Source organism: Maniola jurtina, chromosome 16 (genome assembly GCF_905333055.1).
Source record: "Maniola jurtina chromosome 16, ilManJurt1.1, whole genome shotgun sequence".
NCBI lineage: Eukaryota > Metazoa > Arthropoda > Insecta > Lepidoptera > Nymphalidae > Maniola > Maniola jurtina.
The window spans coordinates 12,969,666-12,994,789 of NC_060044.1; the positions used below are offsets into that span (position 1 = coordinate 12,969,666).

The 25,124-nt window shown below is 35.5% G+C and overlaps 2 protein-coding genes and 2 long non-coding RNA genes across 5 annotated transcripts in view; 1 reads left to right on the top strand and 3 right to left on the bottom strand.

Annotated features, from left to right (window-relative positions):
* Window positions 1-656: 656 nt before the first annotated feature.
* LOC123873226 (neuroglobin-like) lies at window positions 657-9,507 on the bottom strand. Its single transcript, XM_045917967.1, has 3 exons — window positions 9,072-9,507; window positions 2,383-2,614; window positions 657-978 (listed from the first exon to the last, which is right to left on the bottom strand). Exons 1-3 carry the CDS (start codon window positions 9,248-9,250, stop codon window positions 838-840), a joined length of 552 nt encoding a protein of 183 aa, XP_045773923.1. The 5' UTR covers window positions 9,251-9,507; the 3' UTR covers window positions 657-837.
* Window positions 1,058-16,543, top strand: LOC123873231. The gene is made up of 3 exons (XR_006797642.1): window positions 1,058-1,068; window positions 1,493-1,496; window positions 16,481-16,543. It is a non-coding gene; the product is annotated as an uncharacterized LOC123873231 (long non-coding RNA).
* Window positions 15,456-17,635, bottom strand: LOC123873230. Its single transcript, XR_006797641.1, has 2 exons — window positions 17,255-17,635; window positions 15,456-16,654 (listed from the first exon to the last, which is right to left on the bottom strand). It is a non-coding gene; the product is annotated as an uncharacterized LOC123873230 (long non-coding RNA).
* A 1,612-nt stretch (window positions 17,636-19,247) lies between these two features.
* The window catches only part of LOC123873225 (neuroglobin-like), an 87,527-nt gene continuing 81,650 nt past the window's right edge, over window positions 19,248-25,124 (bottom strand). For both annotated transcript variants that reach the window (XM_045917966.1, XM_045917965.1), the window contains exons 3-4: window positions 23,546-23,777; window positions 19,248-20,160 (exon numbers count right to left, since the gene is read on the bottom strand). In XM_045917966.1, the coding sequence (XP_045773922.1) occupies window positions 19,996-20,160; window positions 23,546-23,777 (397 nt within the window). In that variant the 3' untranslated portion in view covers window positions 19,248-19,995. The remainder of the gene's footprint in view (window positions 20,161-23,545; window positions 23,778-25,124) is intronic.

Below are 25,124 nucleotides of genomic sequence, written 5' to 3' on the forward strand. Positions count from 1 at the left end.
TGGATTTATTATTGATTTGATATTAAAACTGATAGTTCGGCAGTTCATGGATAGGTTTTAATGATTTGACGGAGGGCAGGATAGCCCATGATTTGACTTAGGGCAGGGAAGCCCGCGACTGACATGGCAAGATTGATTAGAAACACGAGGACGTGTTAAATTCAGGACGGCCGAACTGTAAGGTTACTTTTAAAAATTGATTTGAATTGTCAACAATAATACAAAATTATTAATTTATCTAATGCAGGTAGTTTGATAAAATCGATATTTGGCTCATTCGATGTCATACAATCTGTTGCTAGGAGGCCAACAAGATTGAACTTGCATAAATACGGGTGTTTCGAAGGTTGTAGTTTAGTCTCCTTCCGAGATTCGGAGCGATATCGCTTATTTTCGGTATTTGGATTGTGAACTGAATAATTAGATGATGTGATAGCAATCACGCTCTAATTAAATTATTTATTTTGGCATTAGTTTGTTTAGATTAAAACTCTCGGATAACCTCTACACATTGAACCTGATGTTTTTTGTGTTGGTTTGAGAGGACATTCCAATAATTCAATAAAAATATTTAAATAATACCTGCTTTTCTGAGTGACGCCAATAATAAGAATATGGTTTATCGTGCAAAATGTCGGAAAAATACCCGATAACGGAACCCTCGGTGCGCGAGTCTAACTCGCATTTGGCCGGGGGTTTTTTTATTTAATCAAGGATATTCAGGCCCATTTTATTCTAACGCTATGTTTTGACGCTCGAATTCTATTAACGTTTTACGTTAGTGAGATGTAAACTCTCATACTAACCACACTGTATTTATTGGTTTTCCAAGTCTCGCTACTCATATTCTTCTTCGTATCCCTTGACTAGGTTCTCTAATATGAATCGGATCGTCATTTTGTAGATGTTTTCTATATTTGGTGTGTATCGGTCCCCGAGCGTCGTTTTAGCTGCTTCCAGAAAAGGCTGTTCGATTTTCTGAAAATCAAATGAAAATGTATGTATTTACAAAAGTAGGCAAGTACATACTAAAAGTGGTGATAGTAAAAAGTACACCCGGCTGAGCTTGTTGTGGGCTCTTCTCAGATCTGGGCGCGTTTGGAACGTTCCTCCGTGTTTGGGACAATACGCAGAGGAACTTTTAGATTTGATAAAATAACGAAGCACTTTTTATGATTTGAAAAGAGCAACTGTTGAGTTTCTTGCCGGCTTTTCTCAGAAGAATCTGCTTTCCAAGTCGATGGCACAGACGTAGTCTAAGAGACACTAGCTCTTGTCCTACATGAAACAAATATTCTTTTGATTTGAAAAGTTTGTGCAAATGGACAAACAATTTATGTGTGACTTTGAAACTACATTTTTGTATGTTTGATATTCCCAAAGATAAAGCACATTATAAGTGTTGAGAATTAATATTCAGTATACAAAACTTTGTTAGTTAAAAACCTATTTTTTCTTTTAAAAGCAAGAGAGTCATAATTTTAAATAACAGCCAGGTAGTCTCCATAAGTTAATGAAAACGTACTACGTTTTTAAAAAGAAAAAACACATTTTAATTACGAGCCTCTTAATTACTACTTCTACTTTATAAGAAGAAGATAATAATTTAGATTTTAGATGTTCTGAAACTAAATTAGAGGGGAGATTTTTAAATGTCTCTGCCAACTTTTTTATGTACCTGTACCTAGTTGGGCCATCTCTAGCTGTTTTGAGCCTGGTTGAGCCTGAACCAAAGCATGGTTAAATAGACCCCATCTAGGTAGCTGCGTTTTAAACTTATTATTGCTATCCATCAGGTATGATTGAATAACTTATTAATATCACTTTCTTTTAACGTGAAGAAAAACATCGCGAGGAAATCTGCATGCCTTAGAGTTTTCCATAATGGACCTACTCAAAAAAAAAGGTGTGTGAAATCTGCTAATCTGCACTTAGCCTGCATTTTGTATTATAGCCAAAGCTCTTTTCATTTAATTGCATTTGAGAGGAGAGCCGTGCCCTGTAGTGGGGCATGGGCTTAATACAAGTTCTATATAACTGTCAGACTTCTACCAAGTTAGCCACCTACTTCCATTTTAGACTGTATTTTTGACTAAGATCGCCGTTCAGAACTAAAAAAACCGGTCAAGTATGAGTCGGACTCGCCTACGAAGGGCTCCGTACCATCGTACAAGAAATAACACGTTTCAATTTTCCTGTCGGGTATTTTTAAATGTGTAGTACCTGTTTGTTGATATAGCGGCAATGCAAATACACATTCTGTGAAAATTTCAACTGTCTACCTATAACGGTCCACGAAATACAGCTTGCTGACAGACAGATGGACGAACGGATTGACGGACGGACGGACGGATGGAAAAAAGATGAATTTCTTATATTTACCATGAAGTTTTCAGCTTTAAAGCCTGGAACCTGTCGATGGGTGCCGCCGACATGCCTGACGTAAGCGAAGAACGTGTCCATGTCAGCCAGACTCTTGATGCCTTCGTCCAGGGTGTGCATCACCTTAGTGGCATGCTCGGCCAGTTCTTCTGAATTCACGATGGCTTCCTTGGTGCGAAGCTCGCGGAAATCTTCGAACAGGTGCAGGAGGTCTTCATTTTCTTCGAATAATCTGGAAAAAGTCAAAATTTCCGTCTAAAGTTCGATGCACAATATTTCCTGCCGTTTATCATATTATATTATATGTTAGTACCTAAATTACTACAGTAGGAACATATTCGCTTCTAATTTATAGAGATTTCACTTGACTGCATAGTATGTATGGTAAGTTTTGAATGATTCCTATTCACTCTGATGCTATGACATATTTTACTGTATACTAGCATCTTTCCCAAGACTTTGTCCATGTGACCTACAATACTACAACTTACATGTATGCCATGCCTCTTTATGATATTGGTGTAGACTACGAAACAGCAAGCCTCTACAGAGTGCTACGAAATTTCGTAGTAAAATCGATAGTAGACGCATCCATCCTGTCCAGTTTGATGACGGGCGAGGGAGATGTTGAGGATGGGGAACGTGGAAAGAGAAATGCCCTTTCCACGAACCTTAGCCCTCGGGAGGACCTGTGGACATAGTGTCCCAGTGGTGGCTCTGCTACGGCTTCGGTGGCGGAGTAACGAGGCGTTTTAGATCCCTTGTGCTCCGTCATCAGCGGTGGGATGGAACTTCGTGAGGTTTTTAGTCGGTAGAAGTCCGACATAACCACTGTGCTCCCCGTGGCCGTGCGGTATCCATGACGGACTTCCTTCACGAAAAAAAGTCACTAGTGGCTAGTTGGCTGTGCATCATGAGATTCCTAGTCCCAAGCGGCGCCTATCAAAGTCGGGTCAAAAAAAAGGTTTTTTTGTCAAGGATTTCTCAGTAGCAGCCTGGAGTTGGAAAGTTGCCGTATGGTCAATGAATATGGGTCACGACCCCCAGCAATGAGGAACACGGTACAGAGAGAGAGAGAAACAAAGATGTTGCAGTATGTTTACATGTCGTGTTAGGGGACAATTAAGCGCACTTTACAACGCGCAGCTTGCGACCTACATCTGGTTCCCAGCAGGGCTAGTACGAGTTTGCATAACATTTTGTCCACCGACTCTACAGAATAAGAACAAATCTCGGTCATCATTCTCTCATAGCTTTTTTAGGGTTCCGTATCTCAAAAGGAAAAACGGACCTAATAGGATCACTTTGTTGTCTGTTTGTCTGTCTGTCCGTCCGTCCGTCCGTCGTGTCTGTCAGGAAATGACCTAGAATCATAGGCAGGTAGGTAGGTCTTATAGCACAAGTAAAGGAATAAATCCGAAAACCGTGAATTCGTGGTTACATATTACCGAAAAAAAATATTAAGTAATGTTTCAATTTTCAAAGTAAGATAACTATACCTGATCGGGTATCATATAAAAGAACTTTACCTGTACCTATATTCTAAAACAGATTTTTATTTATTTTTATGCATAATAGTTTTTGATTTATCGTTCAAAATGTCGAAAAAAATACCCAAGTACGGAACTCTCAGAGCGCGAGTCTGACTCACACTTGGCTGGGATATTTTGACGTCGTTGTGTTTCGACAATCGAACTCTATCATTGTGGGGGAGAAAATTTCATACTAACCCTCTTGGCAGTTGGCACTAAGGGTACAGTAAATCTCTGACACGGCCATATCTCACACAATACGCGGGGAAGCCATAATATTATATCACACACAGCCTCGACTTATGACTGTTTATATGATATACGAACTCATTCTTTTAGCCAATGAATGCAATTGAGAAGTTTTGAATGTAAATGAGATTTTTGTATATTTAGCCGTTGTTGTTTTTCGACAATCGAATTCTATCAATGTGGGGGAGAAATTTCATACTAACCCTCTTGGCACTAAAGGTACAGTAAATCTCTGACACGGCCATATCTCACACAATACGCGGGGAAGCTGTGATATATCACACACAGCCTCAACTCATGACTGTTTGTATGAATGATATATTACGAGCTCATTCTTTTATGATCATGATCAACCTATCACCGGTTTACTACTGAGCACGGGCCTCAGAATGAGAAGGGCTTAGTGCATAGTCCGCCACGTTGGTAAAATGCGAAATGGCAGACTTCGTACACCTTTGAGAACATCAAGTTTCAACCGCCGAGTTTCTTGCTGGTTCTTTTCGGTAGGAAAGGCATTCCGAACCAGTGGTAGATGCTTTTGACGATTCAAAAGAACTTGTTTAAAGTCTAATTGAATGAAAATATTTTAAATTTCAATTTGAATTTTGAATCATGGACTAGCGAGAAAAACTGTAGGCATATACTTAATTGGTTTAAAACGCTCATACCTCCGGAAAGTTAGAGATGCGTGCCCAGAATCGAACCCCGGACCCACCGAATAGGAGACTGAACATTTAACTACCAGGCTATCAGCGCTTTTTATAGAGTTTTTATTTATTTATAATAAAAGATAGATAGCTACATAAGCAATTTCATACGACCCATTTTGAACTTTGATATAATGAAAAAACATGTCTGGTTTTGTTCTCCTTAATTACTGCTTTGTGTTTTTTATAATGGAACAGAAAAATACCTAATTTCGGGACCATTTGATAAAAAACTTTGTTGTTTAATTGTACGCAGTTTGCCGCGGGCTGTTCGTAACAAATTATTTAGTTTTCACAAAATTATTACGTTAGCTGAATTTAATTTTGTTCGAAAAATGGTTTTTCCGATGTGCATAAAGGCAATTATTTTTCACGTAGGTAGTAAAACTCTATGTTTACATGATATTATTTTTACGTACAATATTATAAACATAATAGAGATTTGGATATAAGCAATTTTTTTGTTCAGCGTTGGAAGCTTCGGCTTCAAGATAACATCTTCGTGTACCTCGTTAAAATTAATTATCATTGTTTGACTATCAGAAACAATACAATAGTACCCAATTTGAAATGAAATGACTTTGACTTTGACTTTGCGTCCAAGATTTCTCAATGACTGAAGACCAAAGCTTCGAATAGAGCATGTTGCCAGTGATGACACACCTAAGTATGTGGATCCGAGACATAGTCGCTAACTATCTCACTCAGGGGTCGATGGAGAGAGCTATGCTAGGAGTTTCTCCACGTGAACAAATCAGAAATGAAGAGATTCGTACGAGAACCAGAGTAACCTACATAACTCAACGGACTGCGAAGTTGAAGTGGCAATAGTTAGGGCATCGGCATTTATGGTTCTAAAAAATTCGAGACGTAGAATTTGGGGTCCCAAGGTGTTGGAATGGCGACCTCGCACTAGAAAGTGCAGTGTTGGAAGATCCCCTACTAGGATTGATTGTTTTACTTTTCAATTCGACGTTTGCTGTGTTACAAAAAAGGCATAAATAGATGTCATCTAATACACGTAAGATAAATAGGTACGTATTATAATCCGTTGATTAGGTTGTGTAGCTAACTAAAGACAATTCTTTACGCGTTTTTCTACGTAAACATGCACATACTATTTAAAAATAGACATAATGTACTTATAAAGCCAACATAAACATGAGAATGTCGGCCAGGGTTTTGTAATGTTTATTCTGTTTAGAAAAAAGACCCTTGGGAGCCATGGGACCGGCAGGGTCAAGCTTCTAAAGAATTATTCAAATATTTGCGGTCCTCGTGGAATCAAGGCTAGCAATTAATTTGGGCGACTTAACTTCGGATTATTATTGGCGTTTTACATAGCCTATCACTACTCCTAATAAAAAAAACCGGCCAAGTGCGAGTCAGACTCGCGCACCGGGGGTACCGTACTCGAGTATTTTTCCGACATTTTGCACGATAAATCAAAAACTATCAAGCATAAAAATAAATAAATTCTGTTTTAGAATTCACATATAAAGCCCTTTGGTATGAAACCCCACTTGCTTAATAGTTATCTTACTTTGAAAATTGAAAATTATTATTTGTTCATGAATACATTTTGTGATCCTCTCAGGGTTCCTTTTATCCTTTTGAGGTACGAAATCCTAAAAACGGTGCTTCGTTGCGACGTGTTTTAAGAGTAAATAGACAAACCTACAAACTAACAAACAAACACACTTTCGCATTTATAATAATAATGGTTAAGGGTAGTACCTAATAGTCTACAATTTCATGCGTCAAAGGTCAATGACTTCCTTTGTTAGGTGTCTGATAAAGCCTGTTGTATGAAGTATGAAGCACAGAGCCCTATGAAACCCTTAGGGAGAACGTTCAGCCATTGTCATAGTGATATATATTACTATACTATAATATACTATAATAGTAGAGAGGTCAGAGTTTGAAAATAGAACAATATTATGTACTATTTACTATCTATTAGGCCCACCGCGGTCAATAAACCGTGATAGCCCAGTGGTTAGGACTTTAGCCTCCAATTTGAGGGGACCCCGAGCATTCACCTCCAAGTTTCAATTTTTTTAAATAGCGAGTAAACGAGCAGTCGGGTCACCTGATGTTAAGTGATTACCGCCGCCCATAAACATTTGCAGCACCAGAAGTATCGCCGATGCGTTGCCGGCCTTTCAGGAATTTGTTGGTCCGCCCCTTGAATAACCCCCTGCTGTAATCTAGTGGGAACACCGCCGATCGCAGATAGCCTAGTGGGAATATCGTATGGATACTTGCATGCCTGAAAGTTCTCCATAATGTTCTCAAAGATTTGTGAAAGTCTGCCAATCCGCACTTGGCCAGCAACTAAACCCTAAGAGGAAACCCATGCTTAGTAGTGAACCGGCGGCGATGAGTTGAAATGATAATGCTGTTCGCCGGAATTATCAGAAAATGGCTGTCAGAAAAAATCTGATACGTCGGACCAAAATTTTTGATAATTTCGTCAAGCGTGTGTCGCGAAAAGATTTCTTACAGACATTTTTTTTAATTATATAGACTAGTGTTTGGCTGCAATTAGACCTGCTGGCTTCTTAGGCTAGATAGTATCTATAGCCTAAGATGGAGCGCGCTTGCCTAGAAGACGCCTATCTAAGTAGGTACCTACCTAGATTAATATTGAAGAGGAAAACTGATACCATAATATGCGGCAGGCATGTATTTAATAGGTATGATAGAATAGTAATTAGATTATCACTGGTGCCAAACCACAAAACGCATTTTTATTATACCTATCCACTTAGATTAATTCTTATCATAATTATATTATTGAAACCGTAATAACGCACAAAATGCATTTTACGAGTAGGTTTGATGTCCTATTTTTCTATGATTTTTAACCCCCGCCCAAAAATAGGGGTGTTATAAGTTTGACGTGTGTATCTGTGTATCATCTGTCTGTGGCATCGTAGCTCCTAAACTAATGAACCGATTTCAATTTAGTTTTTTTGTTTGAAAGGTGGTTTGATCGAGAGTGTTCTTAGCTTTAATCCGAGAAAATCGGTTCAGCCGTTTGAAAGTTATCAGCTCTTTTCTAGTTACGGTAACCTTCACTTGTCGGGGGTGTTATAAATTTTTAATTTACACTTGTATGTCACCACATATCGCTACGTCTTTGCATATCGTCGATTCAGACGACACTCTAGTTCACTCTGACACTGTATATAATAGAAATGAAAAAAAATCCAATTGGTTTTACATAAAATCAAAGTTAATGTTTTTAATATTTGCACAAGCTCAACGCTTTCCTGTTGCACCGGATGTGAGTTATTAAATCGACAACTTCCTGAATTACATACCCACCCGGAACATGACTTTTTGATGTTGTCGGACATAGGATTTTATTCTGTGTTTCCTTATTTTTGTAATTTTTTTTAAAGCTGTGTTATTTTATTTACTCACAATATTCACAAATACTATAAAAACTTACTTAAATATAAAAATTACAAAACAAAAATTTCATCCAAACCACTGTAACGAGGCACGGTGCGCAGAACGCTGGCTGCGTTACCTCGTTGAATGGCCAGACTAATATGCTGCCCAAGGTCACTGCCAGACCTCCGGTCACCCGTGGACTCCACAAGATGGGATGATAGGTCCTTAATAAAGGATTTGGCATTCTCGCTCCACGAACTCATCTCCCATTTTTTTAATTGTATAAAAGTGAGCTCGAGTTTAAATAAAAAAATGATCAATCCATTGCCGGCTCGGACTTAGGACGGATCTCCTTTCAGAAGGGAAGGGGTTGTAGGGTCAAGGTCTACCACGCCGGCTAAGTGCGGATTGGCAGACTTCACACACCTTTGAGAACATTATGGAGAACTCTCAGACATGTAGTTTCCTCAAGATGTTCTCCTTCACCGCTAAGACAAGCGGAGAGTTAGATGTGCCCGGGATCGAACGCCCAACCTCCTGAACAAGAGGCGCACGTCTTAACCACTAGGCTATCAAGGGTTCCTGCATTAGAGTTAAAAAAAAAGAATATTAGCCAAGTTTATCATGATGACTAATATTCCCCTTTTCCCTTCCAACTAAGCGTAAAGCTTGTGCTAGGAGTAGGTAAGACAATAGCACAACAGGTGGGGTTTGAACCGGCGACTTTTCGAAGTTCAATCCACTCCTCTAACCGTTGAGCTATCGAGGCTCTTAGAGGGTTACTTCTCTTACTTACTTGACAAACAAAATGATGCCAGTCTTCTCGATCTGTCTGAATATCCCTTTCCAAGAGGCCATGATGCAGTATTGCTGCTTAGGGGTCAAAGGTGAGCGTGGGTCAGCCGGTGGTGGCGGCCTGTCTAGAGGATCTTGCGAGAACTCGGATGCTGCGAGCTGAGATAACTTGCAACCCATTCTGAGTCTTCTAGAGTTTAGCTTTCTCTTGGACTTGGTAGGTATATGGAATTTTTTGTTGTGTTTAAATAACTGTTTTATTTACACTGTGGTCACTTGTTTTTTTAGGGTTGCACTATGTTCTAGATTTAAACAGTAATAAGCATAAAATATAGTTTCGAAACTTATTGTTTGATGTTGTATTTTGAACCGTGGTTTACACTTGTTTTGTTTAATTTGCACTATCAACAGTTTTTTTTTTTTTAACTAGAATTGTTTTAAAAATATTTTACGTGCTTAATTTTAGTTTTTTTTCATTAGTCAATGGTAGTTCACACAGATTTAAAAAAAATCCACAGTTGTCTTTCGAAAACACTATACAATTAATTATATTATTTAGACCTTTCTAGATTGTCTTGTTCGATAAATAAATACGATTTTTGGACTAGTGATGCGACCAGAGTACGTTTAGTTACTGTATGTAGCGGTGATTGTGATTTACATTAGTGATGTGCCTACGGATTTATAAGTATATCGATAGTTCTGAGCAAATATGTTATTTTTAACTGTAACATTTTGTAAGCAATAATGCAGTCTTCAAAGGAATCACATCTGAAATCTATACTTCTACACTGATTATAAAGAGGTATAGTTTGTGATTTTGGATTTAAGAGATCATTTCTGAAACAACTCATCCGATTTCAAAAATTCTTCTACCGTTTGAAAGGTATAGACAGAGAGCTAGCGTGGACCAGACCTTCGTTATTTTATAAAAGCTGAAAGTTTGCATACTGCCCCCAATATAGGGAAGAACGATCAGTGACTTTGAAGTTTAGACCATGGTGGCTTTGGAAGATAACATGTAGGTAGCAAAGGTGTAATAAAAATTACGTTTGTCCTTTTTATATTCTGCCGTATTTTGACTATACAGATAGATATGGCATCTAGATTTTAGACACGTGGCTGTAATCAAGAAGAACTTTTTGTTTCATTGAGAGAATAAAACAAAAAAAAGTTACTGCACCTAAAATCGAATCTGCATCAGTAGAAAAAAAGAAAAAAATTCTTTCTGAGAATTTATAATATTGTCAGAATAAGTACTCATACGGAATCAATATGGCTGTAATCAAGCTCAATTTTGGTAGGCCTATCCCCGACGGAAATCGACATACACCGACCAAAATCGGGTGTGAAACAGTGTAAGTATATTAATTTTCCTTGTGTACGTTACTTAGTTTACTTAGTACGTAAAGTTCACTGAAACATACGAAGCACGCCTTAATTAAATAATAATTTAAGCTTCACTTTGTCTTAGCAGTAGTTTATTGCTATAATAAACAAGAACGCAGTAAAACGTTTATATTTTCTTAGAAATGAAAATTATTGTAGGCATAATTATATTGTAGGAAGGTAAGGCTATATTTTGTAATATTAATCGCACTGGGGCATAGAGGTGTCATTTACTAGAGGTGTTGATGTCTAGGTGACCAGGTGAAATTGCGGTCATAATCAACCCATCGCCGGCTCACTACTGAGAACTGGTCTCCTCTAAGAATGAGAAGAGTTTGACTATTTTCTACCACGTCTGTGGTCCCTAGTGCGGATTGGTAGACTTCACACAACTTTGAGAAAATATGGAGAACTCTCAGGCAAACAGGTAAGAATATTTAATTTCTTAAAAGATAAAATGCACTTAACTCTTTGGAGTTTTAAGTCGGAATCGAACCTCCGACCTACCGAATAAGAGAAACCGTTTTAACCTCTAGGCTATCACGGATTTTTCAAGGCCTAACTTGTATGAGAAGGTTATACTTACTTCATCATTATCAATCTATTGCCGGCTTAAACTCTTAATATTAGGCTTAAACTCTTAATATTATTTTTGAGAGTACCTAGTACTCTCAAAATAATATATGAAGAGTTTAGGGATTATTGGTTCTAATTCTTCTTGTTAATAAATTAGGTGGAGGCGGTATTTTCGACGCCTGATGTATCAAATCTGCTCCTCTATGGTCATAACTCAATGCAGCGGAGGTCGTTTGAGGATAAAATAAGAAATTTAACGCGTAGCTAAAAACAAACGATAGTAATTAAAGGAGATTTGAGCGGAGATTAGCTTTTTTCGTGGATTGAAATAATAAATCCGAAAGTAATGACGTTAAGATTGGTATTGAAATTTATGAAATTAGATTCTGCTGATCAAAGAATCTGAGGCTTTAGTGAAACCTTTTGAGTTGAAGATAACGTCGGGTGCAGATAATGGGTTTTAGGTATGGTCAAAATATGAGAGAAAGGAAGAAAAATGTTATTTTTTAAAGTTGTACCACACATTACCAGTAGGTACTGTTATCCTATGGGTTTGGTTATCTCGATCTCGACTTAAAAATCGCATGTGAACTATTTGCTTTTCCGGCTTTTTTTCGCTATCGACATACCACGTACCGTTGTGTGTCCATCACTATTACCCAACTAATGTCATACAATTTTATGACGCGCGCCAATTGTATGATAATATTCGTGTCCTTTTTCGAAATTATGGCAATCTACGTCATAAAATGATACATTTGTCCTGGCCTCAAGGGATTATGAGTCTTATGGCCTGGCAATAAGGCGTCTGTATGTGAGGAGGCTCTGTGGAACTCCTTAGAACAACCCCGCTGATCTTTATCGCCACTCCAATGCGTTTTGTATTCCTAATGACATTACATTACCTGGTTGTAAAGAAAGTGGTCTCCAAATATGACTTGAGGCCTTACTCATCAGGCCTCGATCACACTGCCAGCGGTCTAAAGTTCTGAGTTCAGACATCTGCGTTCTGTTGTCAAAGCTGCTTTCCTACATCTAAAAAGCCGTTAGCCGCAAAAATAGTTTTAAAGAATTATCACCAAAAAGCATGGGAATTCAGATAAACTAATATTTCTTAAAAAGTTTGTTACGTGGAAACAAACTAAAAACCTACTGCTACAACAGTTTTTAAGAAATTTTTGACAATTTTCACGTTATTTGGCAAAACCAGAGTACCAGACATTCGAAATAATTAAGCATAATATGTATTCATAGCCCTTAATAGTTCTAACAGTAACAACGATCCACGTGCGATCATATATTTCCGGAATCATTTATTCCGGAAATGATATAGCAATAAAATTAAACGCAGGCGCCTTATATACATAGATGCGCCTTATAGAATAAATATATTGTGTGCTTACTAGACGACTGCAATTTCTAATCAGCAAAAATCATTCTAATCTTTTTATAATCGTGAGTTTTAAATCACTGTGATTTGTGTGGCTTATAAAAGAGGAAATAAATAATATCATAATAATTAATAGCAATAATTTGAACGACACTTTTAAATAATATTTATTTAAGTAAAGTAACACTTAAGTACACCAATCTTACTTTTATGATACAAATTACAAACATCCATCACTTTAGTACATAAATTATCCATTAAAAGGGGTCTCTCCGTCACTCGCTTCATACAAACGTAGTTCCAATTTCATTTGAATATTAAGCAACCAAAGTCCATGAAATTTTGCAGACATATTCTAGAAACTAATATTTATGTCTGTGGTTTTCCAGATTTCTGTTAAAATATTCGGTTTCAAAGTTACGCGAGTCCCTGTAATTTTAAAACTACATATTTTTAGAAAAATCTAAAACACCACAGACACAGACATTAGTTTCTAGAATATGTCTGCAAAATTTCATGGACTTTGGTTGCTTAATATTCAAATGAAATTAGAACTACGATTGTATGAAGCGAGTGACGGATAGAGCCCTGTTAAGTACACGATCAGTACATTATTATTAATTCCTAGACTATTTGGTTTATTTAGTATCCAAAAACAGACGTGTGTTATAAAAAAGATTTTCTAAAATTTACAATAAAATAATACAACATTTTATACAACTTTGGTTTTAGTTTAGTAAAATGAAAATATGGTCAATTTATTAATAGAATAATTAATGTGAAATATATATTTCTACGACCAGAGTAAAACTAGACGGTTTATTATGGCTTACGCACCATGATTTCATCATAAGTCATAACCATTAATAATTATAATCATAATTTAATCAATGACATATTTTTTATTAATTTCATAAAGTTATTTATATTTTACGATAATTAATAATACAATAACTCACCATGATATAAACCGTCTAGTTACGCAATACTAAGTATTGGTTATTAATACCGAATAGGACAGACTATTATTTTGCTCAATACTTTCGTAATAATCACAATTTTGGTACAATAATTGAAGAAGTTACTAGCAAAAATTTCTGCCGATAAAGACTGCATCACAAACAGCATAATTAACTAAAGTTTCACTTAATCTTTAAGTTAAATTTTAAAAAATTCGCTGAAGTATATAAACTGGGTTTGATTCTTATCGAAATATGTCAGAGGCCTACGAATTCACTTAAGCAGGCCAAAGTAAAAACGGCTATCGGAAAAAAGAGCAAATTGTTAAGTAATCCATAAAGTAATGTGGGATTATTCTGATCACGCAAAAAAAAAAGATTTTTCGTGAATCGTATGAGAATATTCAATCATGTCGATTAATAAAATATGCACGTATACGTCAGTTTTTTTGTTAAGCATCACTTATTACGATGTACTCTATTAGCTATCTTGAAACGAAAGTTTTTCTTTAAGTGGTTCAAGGAATTTTTTACGAAGTTGGCTTTTGTTTGTTTAATTTCTCTGGACGAAGATATTACGTTTTACAAGAATTTTGTTTAATACATTATTACAATGGTAACTTTTTCAACAATTCCTCTGATAGCTTTATTATAAAATTAATTTCCTTCTTAGTATTTAGTTCTTAGTATTTATCATCTTTTATTCAATGACTACGAAAACTACGTCGTAGCAAAGTTATATTGAAACAGAATCTTTTCATCATCTTATATATTATGTAAATATATAATTGTATCAAAAGAGGCGTAAAATCGAGCTTGAAGCGAAGAAATGTAATATAATGTTCACGAATGAACGGATACAAGAAAATTGATGTCATTTTCCAAGTATGACAATCACAGGCGGTGGTGGTTTGTAATTTTTTTTAAATTGCAAAGATACGAATACTTTTTAGATATAATTGTTTATTTACACTAATACATCCTTTTACAGGAGAATATTTTTGAAAATTGACTTTAAAGAACTCTACAAAGGAAAATCGTAATGTTGTTATTTGTCCCACAGAAAGTAAAAAAGGTTTTTGAATCGGATAAGCAGTGGCTGCAATAGAACACTTTGTATAGCCGTTCCAAAAATAGTTACGTAAAATATGGCGATATTTTATTTATTTTCGTTTACCTTGCGCTCTCAAAGACATTGGCAATTTGAATTAATTTTGGCAGAATAGCCGACGAATTGACTCAGTTTTAAAATAATATTAATAGTAGGTATGCTTTAATTCATTTTTTTAATCCTATCATGTTCCAGGTATTTCACCAAATTTCGCTAATTATTATTATTCTTACAGAATTCGACAAGTGGTCATTAATTCTAAAAATATAGTTACAAATCTTTATAAATAACGCATTAAAACTACTGGTACTTTTTGGTTGTTTTATTTCTTTTGTGACTTTTTATTAATATAAAGTTTTTTTATATAATAAGATCTATGAAATATAATATTGTACAATCTATGAAATATGTTTTTTATTCAATTTTAAATGAAAAAATTACTTAACCTTAATAACATAAATATTAATTACTTTGTAATAAAAGAAAATAGAAGCATACATCGATTTCAAAATGCAGGCAGTTTCAAAATAATTATCTATATTTTTTACAGAACAACAGTCAGACTTCGGTGTAGTGTAATTCTAATATTATATCAAGTAATTATTTTTTTATATATTTTCACATTTACATATTAATTAATTTACTCGCATAGCATTCTCAATACATTCATATCAATATATTTTTTTATACTTACTTAAATATAATAAATAAAATAAACTTTTAGTGCTTTTTACATTTGTCAAAGCTGGTATAAGTACTATTAATAGCTTTCTTACAAAAGAATCGTATGGTCGCGCGCCGCACGAATTTAATTTGCGCGATTGTGTTCCGTAGTGCGTGGTTACACCATTCTGCCATTCTATCTAAATAGCGGCTTACTGCGAAAAATTGTTGAAGAGTTATCACCAAAAACATGCGGATTAAGAAAAACTGATGTATCTAAAAAACTTTGAATTATAGCTACCACGCTATACCAAGCTAATAACTAAGTTAAAACCTTTGTTTGTAGGTTTGAATATTAACACGTTTTTTGGTGATAACTCAAAAACTAGTTTGCATAATTAACCGCTTTTTAGATATATGACAGCAGCATTAAATGAATAAGTATAGGTATATATTTCACGTCATAATGGGAAAATAAGCATTTAAATAGCACATTATGTCCAATTTGCATAAAATTACAGTAGTATTTACAGTTTAGATTGCACTTATTTGCATGACTAGGTATAACAATTGCAGTTACAGCTAAAATTTATGGTCACAAAATTATTTTGCCATTAGCTCGTTCAATATATATTTTATCCGTTTTGGAAATGAACATAATTCTTGTATTCAATACAACACAACTTAATTACATAGAAGTATATACGTATAGAAAATATATATAGCTATAGATAATATCCATGTAAAATATGTATGTCATCTATAGTTATTACTTACCAGCCTTGACCCATAAATTCTATATGTATATGTAATATGTATCCTTTTTAACAACTAAACAATATACTAGAAATAAGAAAACAATGCCTACTATTTTATTAATACTTCTTTAGCCCAACTCTAATACAGATCAGATTCATTTAACTAAAATATGTACAAATAACGTACCTAACTATACAAAATAAGAATTCAACACATAGGTACTCGTAGTTTAATTAAAATAGTACAGTTTTAATAGTTTTGGTGCATTATAAACTGCCGCAGTTTTATGAATTACTAACTGATCCACCCGGCTTTTCTCGGGTGAAATATAGGTACTTATTAATATGATATAATGTTACTTCTACATAAAGTAGCTTTCAAATGGTGACAGAATTATTGAAATAGGTTTCAGAGTTTATCGATTTGGTACAAGCAAACAAACAAAGGAACAAATAATGTTAGTTTTATAATATTATTATAGTAAAGACTAGTTTAAATAATAATTTAGACATTAAATAATAATTTAAATAATAATTACAAATCCAAGATGGTTAAACCATTAGGCTTAAAACTGATTAATTAACCACAAGATAAAATGAGCCCCTAATAGATATCTTTACAGCTGGTCGGAGCTTGAATAAAGCAGAGATAATTGTCCCAGATTCCGACCAAGGTCTGTATTGGATTAGAAACGAGGGTTGAACGCAATCAAATCACAATAAGTAACCCTGAATTACCTATTTTGTTATAATAAAAGACGTCGACCGAACCGCGGGGACTGGGGTTCGATCCCGGGCACGCACCTCTCACTTTTCGGAGCTGTGTGAATTTTAAGCAATTAAGGTAATAGTTACTTGCTTTAACAATGAAGGAAAACATCGTGAGGAAACCTACAAGCCTGAGAGATCTCCATAGTGTTCTCAAAGGTGTGTGAAGAATGCCAATTCGAACTGGGCCAGCGTGGCGGAGTGTGGCCTATATTACCCTTTTCATTATAAAAGGAGACTCGTGCTCGTCATGTAATGAAAAAGGTGATGATAGTGATCTCTTAAAAAGTGTCTCTTAGGGCGAATTGAGGTTATTTATTATTTTCTTTTTACAAAATTTACATTAAGTACCTATAAATCAAGATGGCTGGACTACTAGGCTAATACTGATTTAACCGCAGGATAAGTTGAGCCCTAAAAGATTAATTCCCTAAACGATATCTCTACAGCTGGTCGGACCTTGTGTAATAAAGCAGAGATAATTATCCCAGATTCCGACCAAGGTCTGTACCAGATTAGAAACGAGGGTAGAAGAAGCTAATAAAATCACGATAAGTAACCCTGAATTACCTATTTTCTTATAATAAAAGCGTACTAAATGTTTATTGCGACTCGCAATTCGCAAAGGTGTATAGGCACACCGAACGCGCGTATGGTTGGAAAAATAAAGCTGCAAGGGTTTTTATTTTTTCTAGATCTAGAAAAAATCATCATTATTGCTTTTCATATGGTAATAAAAAAAGAAGAAAAAAATACCTAAGAAAATAAATTAATTACTAAGCACAGCTGTTAATGTTGATAACGGGGTAAATACCACGATTTATTTGATTGTTTTATTTGTCAATATTTTTACACTTAATTGTACGGATCGTGGTAACGACGGGACGGGGCAGTCCTACATCTACAATCTATACTAATATTATAAAGAGGAAACCTTTGTATTTTTGTATGTTTGTATTGAATAGGCTCAAAAACTACTGGACCGATTTCAAAATTTCTTTTACCATTACTTAGAGGGATTCTTCCGAATCCGTATGGGCTATATTTTATCCCGGAAAATAAATAGGATTTTTCGTGGTAGTGTCCACCCGTGCGAAGCCGGGGCGGGTCGCTAGAATAATATGTCGTTAAACCATGACATAGCTCACAGCTGTTAATCCAAAAATACTTTTAAAAATCTTTAAATTTTTTTTGGATAAGCTTTTTGATTTTAGGTTTTCTTACCATTTAAAAGGTACATCCCGCATTCGGTGTGCGAAAGCTTAAAACTAAAGTAATGTTTAAGCTGCGGTTACATGGCGAGCAAACTTCAGGGATTCGACATGTTTATCTTGTCCTAAGCAAACGGCCATTTTTACCAACACCTAACCCTTTGGGCTTTAGGTTATTGAGTTACTCGTGATCTATGCCGTTAAAGCCATTCACTGCACAGTTGACTGACATTAGAAAGATTAAATATTAATTAAAACGGTTTACTGAACGGCTTAGGAAATGCATCCTAATTTAGATATCTATAAGTACTTAAACAATGTTACTATAATAGGAACATAACAACAATATAATACGAAAATTTAAAAATAGGTAATAAAATTTAAAAATAATACACAAAAACTTAAAAAAAAAATTCTTTTTACCCCAATAAAGAAATTGAACATTACATTTAATATTAACATTTATTTATTCACATTAAGTATAGATACAATTAATCTATCTATCTAAGCCCTATTTTTAGAAATTATAATAAACCCAGTAAGAAGAGACAACCCTAACTTTTGTCTCTTTTCATTAAAACTAAACTGATTAATTAACTTAAAAAGAGACCAATATATTATTTTACTGTTTATATTTACATCAATAGAGGTTTCAACAGTAGGTACAAATTGACATTTTTTTTGTAGAAATCGTAGTCCAAAAATATTATTACTTAAAAGGGAATTATTTCCACGGTTAGCGCTGTTTTAAACCAATGTTTATGTTTTAAAAAAGGAAAAAAAAACAGTTTTTTCAACTTTTTCCTACCCTGGTATTTCGAACAAAATATCCATTGTTTGGAATTTCGGTGATTTAAAATTACCTCAGATTTATATTGCATTCCATTCATACTAGTAAACATAAAGGCCTGGACAAAAACACAGCGTTACTGCAGCGGTTTGGCAGAACGCCACAACAACGCGAGCATGTTTTGAGTGCCCATGTCTTTATAGTTTGGCTCCACTATCAGAATGCGGAAAATGATTCATGATATCGGGAATTGCATGGCCGGCGGCAATTGTATCTTTGGCGAAAATATAGGTTTTTTTAAAAATCCCGCTGGAATTCTTTATTTTTCCAGGATATATCTAATACACCAACCAACCAATTACAATCTGGGTATCTTTAAAACAAGAGTGAATAGGCACCTTCTAGGTAAACACGTCCCATCTTAGACCACATCATCACTTTCCATTAGATTTGATTGTGGTCAAGCGCTTGCCTTTACTGAATAAAAAAAATACACCACAGGAAGGAATATTCGCTGTCACAGAATGTCACGTCTGCCGGCCGTCTGATTTGCTAACTTTATTTTAAAAATTCATCAAAATTCCGAATAGCGCGACTTGTTGATTTTGAGTTGAGTTGAAAGTTGATTTGGCGAATGCCGAATTATTGTAAAGTTTTCCGAAACTCGAATCATTTGCCAAATCCCGAAAGTCGAACCACGAGCTAATCATTTTAGTGCAACGCATACGTATAGAGTGCATTGGAGCCGAAACGCAGCTTCACTTTTTACTACACCTTAAACTCAACTCTGTTTACTTTGAAATACGGTTGCAATTGGTATTATGAAAAAAATGGCGCAAATTTTCCACCACCAGTAGTGGTCTCCATCACCATGTCAAAGTAAATAAAGCCTAGTTTGACGCGCCACTAAAAAGAAGGTACGCTGTGAATTAGTTCCACTCCGCCCTACAGGTATGCGTTGAGCCTTAGATACGAACGAATATTCCAAAAATATGTTTCAACATATTTTTGTAAAGGTTTTGCACAAAATATTTAAAAAATTCACTCGCACGAAACGTTTAATGTTTCTGATATAAGACGTGGAATGCCCTAATTGGAATTACAAAAATATGTTCCAACATTTTTGTAACACAAATTAGATAAGAACAAACATTCCGAAAATATGCAATGTCTCAACATATTCCTGTGATACGGAAATGGTAACCGGCAATCGAGATTCCGTCAGATTCAAATCGCAAATCGAATACACATTTCTGTGTAAAAAGCCGCTCACGGAGAGTTTTGTAAATCGTGTTTCTGTAAAATCCCGCTCACGTAGTGTTTGCGTTCGCGCCAGCTTTCGCGGATTTCTCGTAGCCCTCTACGAGAGTCTGCAGGATGAATTTTATGGTGATTTTGTAAATATTCTCCACGTTCGGCGTGTACCTGTCGCCGAGCGTCGCTTCCACCGCCGCCAGGAACGGCGTCTCTATTTTCTGGAACAAATATTACAAATATTAGAGATACGTTAGTGATATTTATTTTTTTGTATCTATAAAAGCTTTAAAAGCTTCGGTCTTCATTTATAATGTTTTACGGAATGGAATCGTAAAACGTCGTACGTAAATTGAGGCAAAGCTTCTTAACGAATATTTGGATCTAGCCGATGCCCGTGATTTCGTTCGCGTGGGTTTAGGCATTTAAAAATTACGTGGGAACTCTTTGATTGTCACTCTCCAGCTCTTTAACTATCCCTCTGTATTTTCTTTAATGCGGTTTGCATCAGTAAATAAAGTGATTCATGAGGAAGGTTTATTCGTATAATTTAATATTGTTTTTTGTTAATTTGTTGAGATATGACGATAATTGTTTAAGTTGTCGGAAGAAATCAAGCCGACTGAGAGCTTTCATCAAAACTACTATTTTAATCTTTTGAAATTAACAAAATGCTCACACCGACACTACATTAGTATCTACATTACACGGTACACCTATGCTAAGCTGAGGGGGGGTCGCTAGAACATTGTATTCATTGAATTCAATACTTGTTTTGCATGAAAGCCCCGCTGTTACGCTACAGAGGTCGACAAAATTAAATATTCTACCAAACAATATTTGAATATTCCACCCAACAATATTTCGAGCGACATAATATTATTACAAATCGAGGCAAATCCGTCAAGAGGCCATCATTTGCAAGGAAATTGATATCGGAACTATGTGGAACTTTTTCTCAATAAAGGTGATCGCATACATCGAGATCTGCAAATTTCGCAGAATTGGTTCCATCCACGTTACTACCACTATTTTTTAGTAACCAGCTATGTAGAAAGATTTCAATACTTCGTCTTTTTGTAACTGGTTATTAAACAATAATATTTTGTGCGGGCTTATAACGAACGAGATAAGATTAATGTATGCAAGTCTTTTTGTAATTGGTTACTAATCAAGGGTAATCGGGCTCGCAGCGGACTACATAATGAACACTAGTTTTAATTAATCAAATAACCGATTATTAATATTAATTAATGATTAATAACAAGTTACAAAAAGACTTTACTTTTATTCCATTACGAACCCGGTCAAAATATTCTTGACTGACCAATGACAGAAAGACAAAGGTATTAAATCTTAAATTTCTACTAATTAAAGTTCGTAGATGGTTACGAAAAAATAGTAACCATCATGGATGGAAGGATGGTGATCCCAAGAGCCGGTAGAGCCGCAAGAGTTGCAACAGACAGATTTTACGTCATTAAAAACTAGATAATGCCCATCCGTGTTTCATCCGGTTCTTCTACGGATCTAAATAGTTCTGATTTGATCACGTAGAGAAACTCCGTGTATAACTCTCTCCATCGTCCGCTGTGTGACTCTGAGAATTCTTATGAGGCCAATCCAAATAATTTTGCAACAAACTCAACTTTTATGCCGAAAAGTAGTAATTAGTGTTCATGACTATAAACGCATTTTCAGTTAGTATAAGTAGTGTGGTAATGTGTTGCGTGCGCTTCTTGCGGCTCTTGCAAGTTTCGTGGTACGAGATCACCTTAAGGGTCAATCTTTTCTTAAACCCAAAGGGACTCAATCATGTAATATTATCTCTGAAGTTTATGGGAACCCTTTGAAGTTACGATGTAGCTACTCGTATTTCGGTTTTTTTGGAATAACATATTCACTCTATTAGATATTAAAAAATGCGTCACATCGGTCGGTTAATTAACTTTTTACGACTACAAATTATTGCCTTTTAAACTATGTATTTTAAATTGGACTATTTAAATCCATACTATAATACTATAAATGCGAAAGTGTGTCTGTCTGTCTGTCTGCTACCTTTTCACGGCCCAACAGTTTAACCGATTCTGGCGAAAGGTACAGGGTTAGCTTATATCCCGGGGATGGATATAGGCTACTTTTTATCCCAAAAATCAAAGAGTTCCCACGGGATTCCTAAAGACCCATCTGCTCAACCGATTTGTATGAAAAGTACCGAGGCTGCTTGCGTCCATGTTATTGACATAGACAACTTTTATAACGGGAAACCAAACATTTTCCACGGGATCTTCAAAACCTACATCCACGGGGACGAAGTCCCGGGAATTCTCTAGTGGCTTAATATGCACAATTTTTATGACCTTAAGGAATTCTTTGACTTAAAATTGAGTAATTATAGACTTTAAGTTAAAACTTTATATTCTACATTAAAACAATATGATTACTATTAGTTGTAGTATCGTCAACAATGTAATGAACTTGATATTTACCATTTTGTATTATTAGGTATAATACATTCGCAACGCCATTGCATGGCAAATGTGGTAATAAATAAATGATTGATTGATCTAACTGCCCTGTGTTTCAAATAAATCAATATACTTATATGTATTGATTTATTTGAATAAATCAATATACTTATATATTGATTTATTTGAAACACAGGGCTAGATTGTATTCTTGAGACTAGTTAAATTATAACAAGGAACAGCAAGCTGATTTTTCTATAATCTAACAACTTCAGTCCCTAAAGGTATTTTAGTGTGAACCTTGAATATATGGCTCCAACTATTGGGCTTTAACCAAAATGTCAAATGTCTCTATCGACCCGAGTTCAGCTTACAACATTATTGGGGGTCAAAGGTCACCCTGAACCGTATTCCGCGAATATCTCAATAAAACATTAGCTTTTTACAGGCAAGCTTTTGATAAGCTCCGGCAAATTCTCGGAAAGTATTAAAAATTTTACTCCCTATCTAAAAATTCCTTAGTTAATTATTATTTACAGAGAGACGAGACGAGCTGGAACCTTTTTAAGGACCCCATACCCGAAGGGTGTCACGGAACCCTGTTACTAAGCCTCCGCTGTCCGTTTGTCTATCAGTCAGCGAGGTGTATCTTATGAACCATAATAATAGGTAGAGAGTTGAAACGCTAAGTGTGTATTTCTATTGCCGCTATAAAACAAACAATAAAAACTTCAAATGGATGCCATGAAAATTCAAAAACATTAAAAAAAATATTTGTTGTACGGAACCCTTCGTCAACGGGTCCGATTCGCACTTCGGCACTTGACCGGTCTTTTAGGTATGCTATGTAAAGCTGCATCTACCTCGTATTGGGGCGCTCAATCGCTTGGTGGCATGGCTTTGCCGGTAGGGTGGTAACTAACCACGGCCATGGCCTCTAACCAGAGCAGACGAAAGAAAATGTAGAAATTATAAAATTCCAAATTTCTGGTGCCGGGAATCGAATCCCTGGACCTTCCAATAATAAGAACACAGCGCTCACCACTGCGGTAGGAAGGTCGTCGAATTATTATTGATCAATAATGATTTTGGGCTGTATATCACTAAAACAAACAAAAAATATGTTTAAACTTACCCAAAAATACTCTACTTTAAACCCCGGTATCCGTCTATGGCTGGCTCCAACTTGGTGTATGTACTCAAAGAAGTTGTCCAAATCATCCAGCCCCTTGATCCCTTCGTCCAGGGTATTCATCACGTTGTTCGCGTGCTCCGCCAGTTCCATCGAATTGATCTGTTCCTCTTTTGTTCGATAGTGGCGGAACTTTTCGAACATGTTCAGCAGATCTTGGTTCTCTTCAAATAATCTGGAAATAATACATGATGTTACTTTTTTAGGAACTTTTAGGATACGTGTGGGACGGGTTAATTCTAAAACAGACTTCTAATTTGTTATTATGTACAGTCAGCAACAAAGCTAGGTTTGCACACGCCAGTATAAGCGACTATGGACTAGCTGACTGTACTATCTTCAGATTTAAGCTGATATCACATTATAGTAGACGGGCCGAGATTATTTTCATACTGAATTCGATATTGAAATTTGCAAAATAGATCCAAATTATGTTATTAGTAGGTACTAACAACCGGTAGGTATTTCTGTTAGCAATAAGTCTTTCCAACTTAAAGTTATAAATAGATATTGCTTACAATTCATACTATTTTGTGAGCTTTTCTTGACACCCACATATTTTCAAAGTGGGCGGCATCATCGCCCACATAAAAAACATATTAGCAATTCCGCGAAACTATCGCATCAAAAGCCTGTCACACACGTGTTTAACCGTGCCACGCGAATATGATCACTAAGGTGCTAAACAATTTACGGCTTGTGGCTGTACCTATTTATTATATTAATTTATAATTTGCTCATAAAATAAATAAGTTCAACGTGAAAAAAAGCTTTTTAATGTAACTATGAGTTAAATAGTGTGTATGTTTGTTACTCTTTCACGCAAAAACTGCCAGATTTGGCTGAAATTTGGAATGGAGATAGATTATACCCTGGATTAACATATAGGCTACTTTTTATCCCAGAATATTAAAAGATTTTTAAAAACCCTATATCCACGCAAACGAAATCGCGGGCATCAGCTAGTCATGGTATAAACAATATTAACAATGGCAGGCCATAGCATTTATAAATCAATAGTGTGACGATGAATAATGTTTCAATACCTTCAGGAAGGTATTGAAACGTTGCGTTTGTAGACAAGTAATATTTCAACGTTACAACACAATGACTCGGATATTTTAGTATACAATATATTTTCTGACTATGATATAAAGATATCTTTAAAAGCCTCGGTAGTTTAAAGGTCTTTCTCTTTTTCATGTATTCACTTTTCCATAAGATTTTCTATTTTTATTCATATTATTCCAAAATCTGATTCAGAGAATAAAACTCATGTTGCTTGTCTTGCGATTTGCAATAGACTGAACAAGAGCTCGCGCGAGTCATGCTAGTTTCATATACGTAGCAAACGATAGTGGGCTTTTCTCCATACAAACGTATTCTGCTGTTTCCTTCGTGGATAATGTCTCTAGAGCAATGATTTTTTAAATAAAAATCTAGGTTTCATTAATGCGTGCCGGTATGTTTCCTTTTTTCCAAAACATAATCACGAAAATAAATATGACAATCCGAAAACCCG

Coding starts and splice junctions, on each gene's coding strand:
- LOC123873226 (XM_045917967.1), bottom strand. CDS start 9,250: ATGGGTTGCAAGTTATCTCAGCTCGCAGCATCCGAGTTCTCGCAAGAT. Junction 2,615..9,071: donor GGCATCATTTTGTTTGTCAA/GTAAGTAAGAGA, acceptor GACTTTTTCCAG/ATTATTCGAAGAAAATGAAG. Junction 979..2,382: donor TTAAAGCTGAAAACTTCATG/GTAAATATAAGA, acceptor TTTGATTTTCAG/AAAATCGAACAGCCTTTTCT.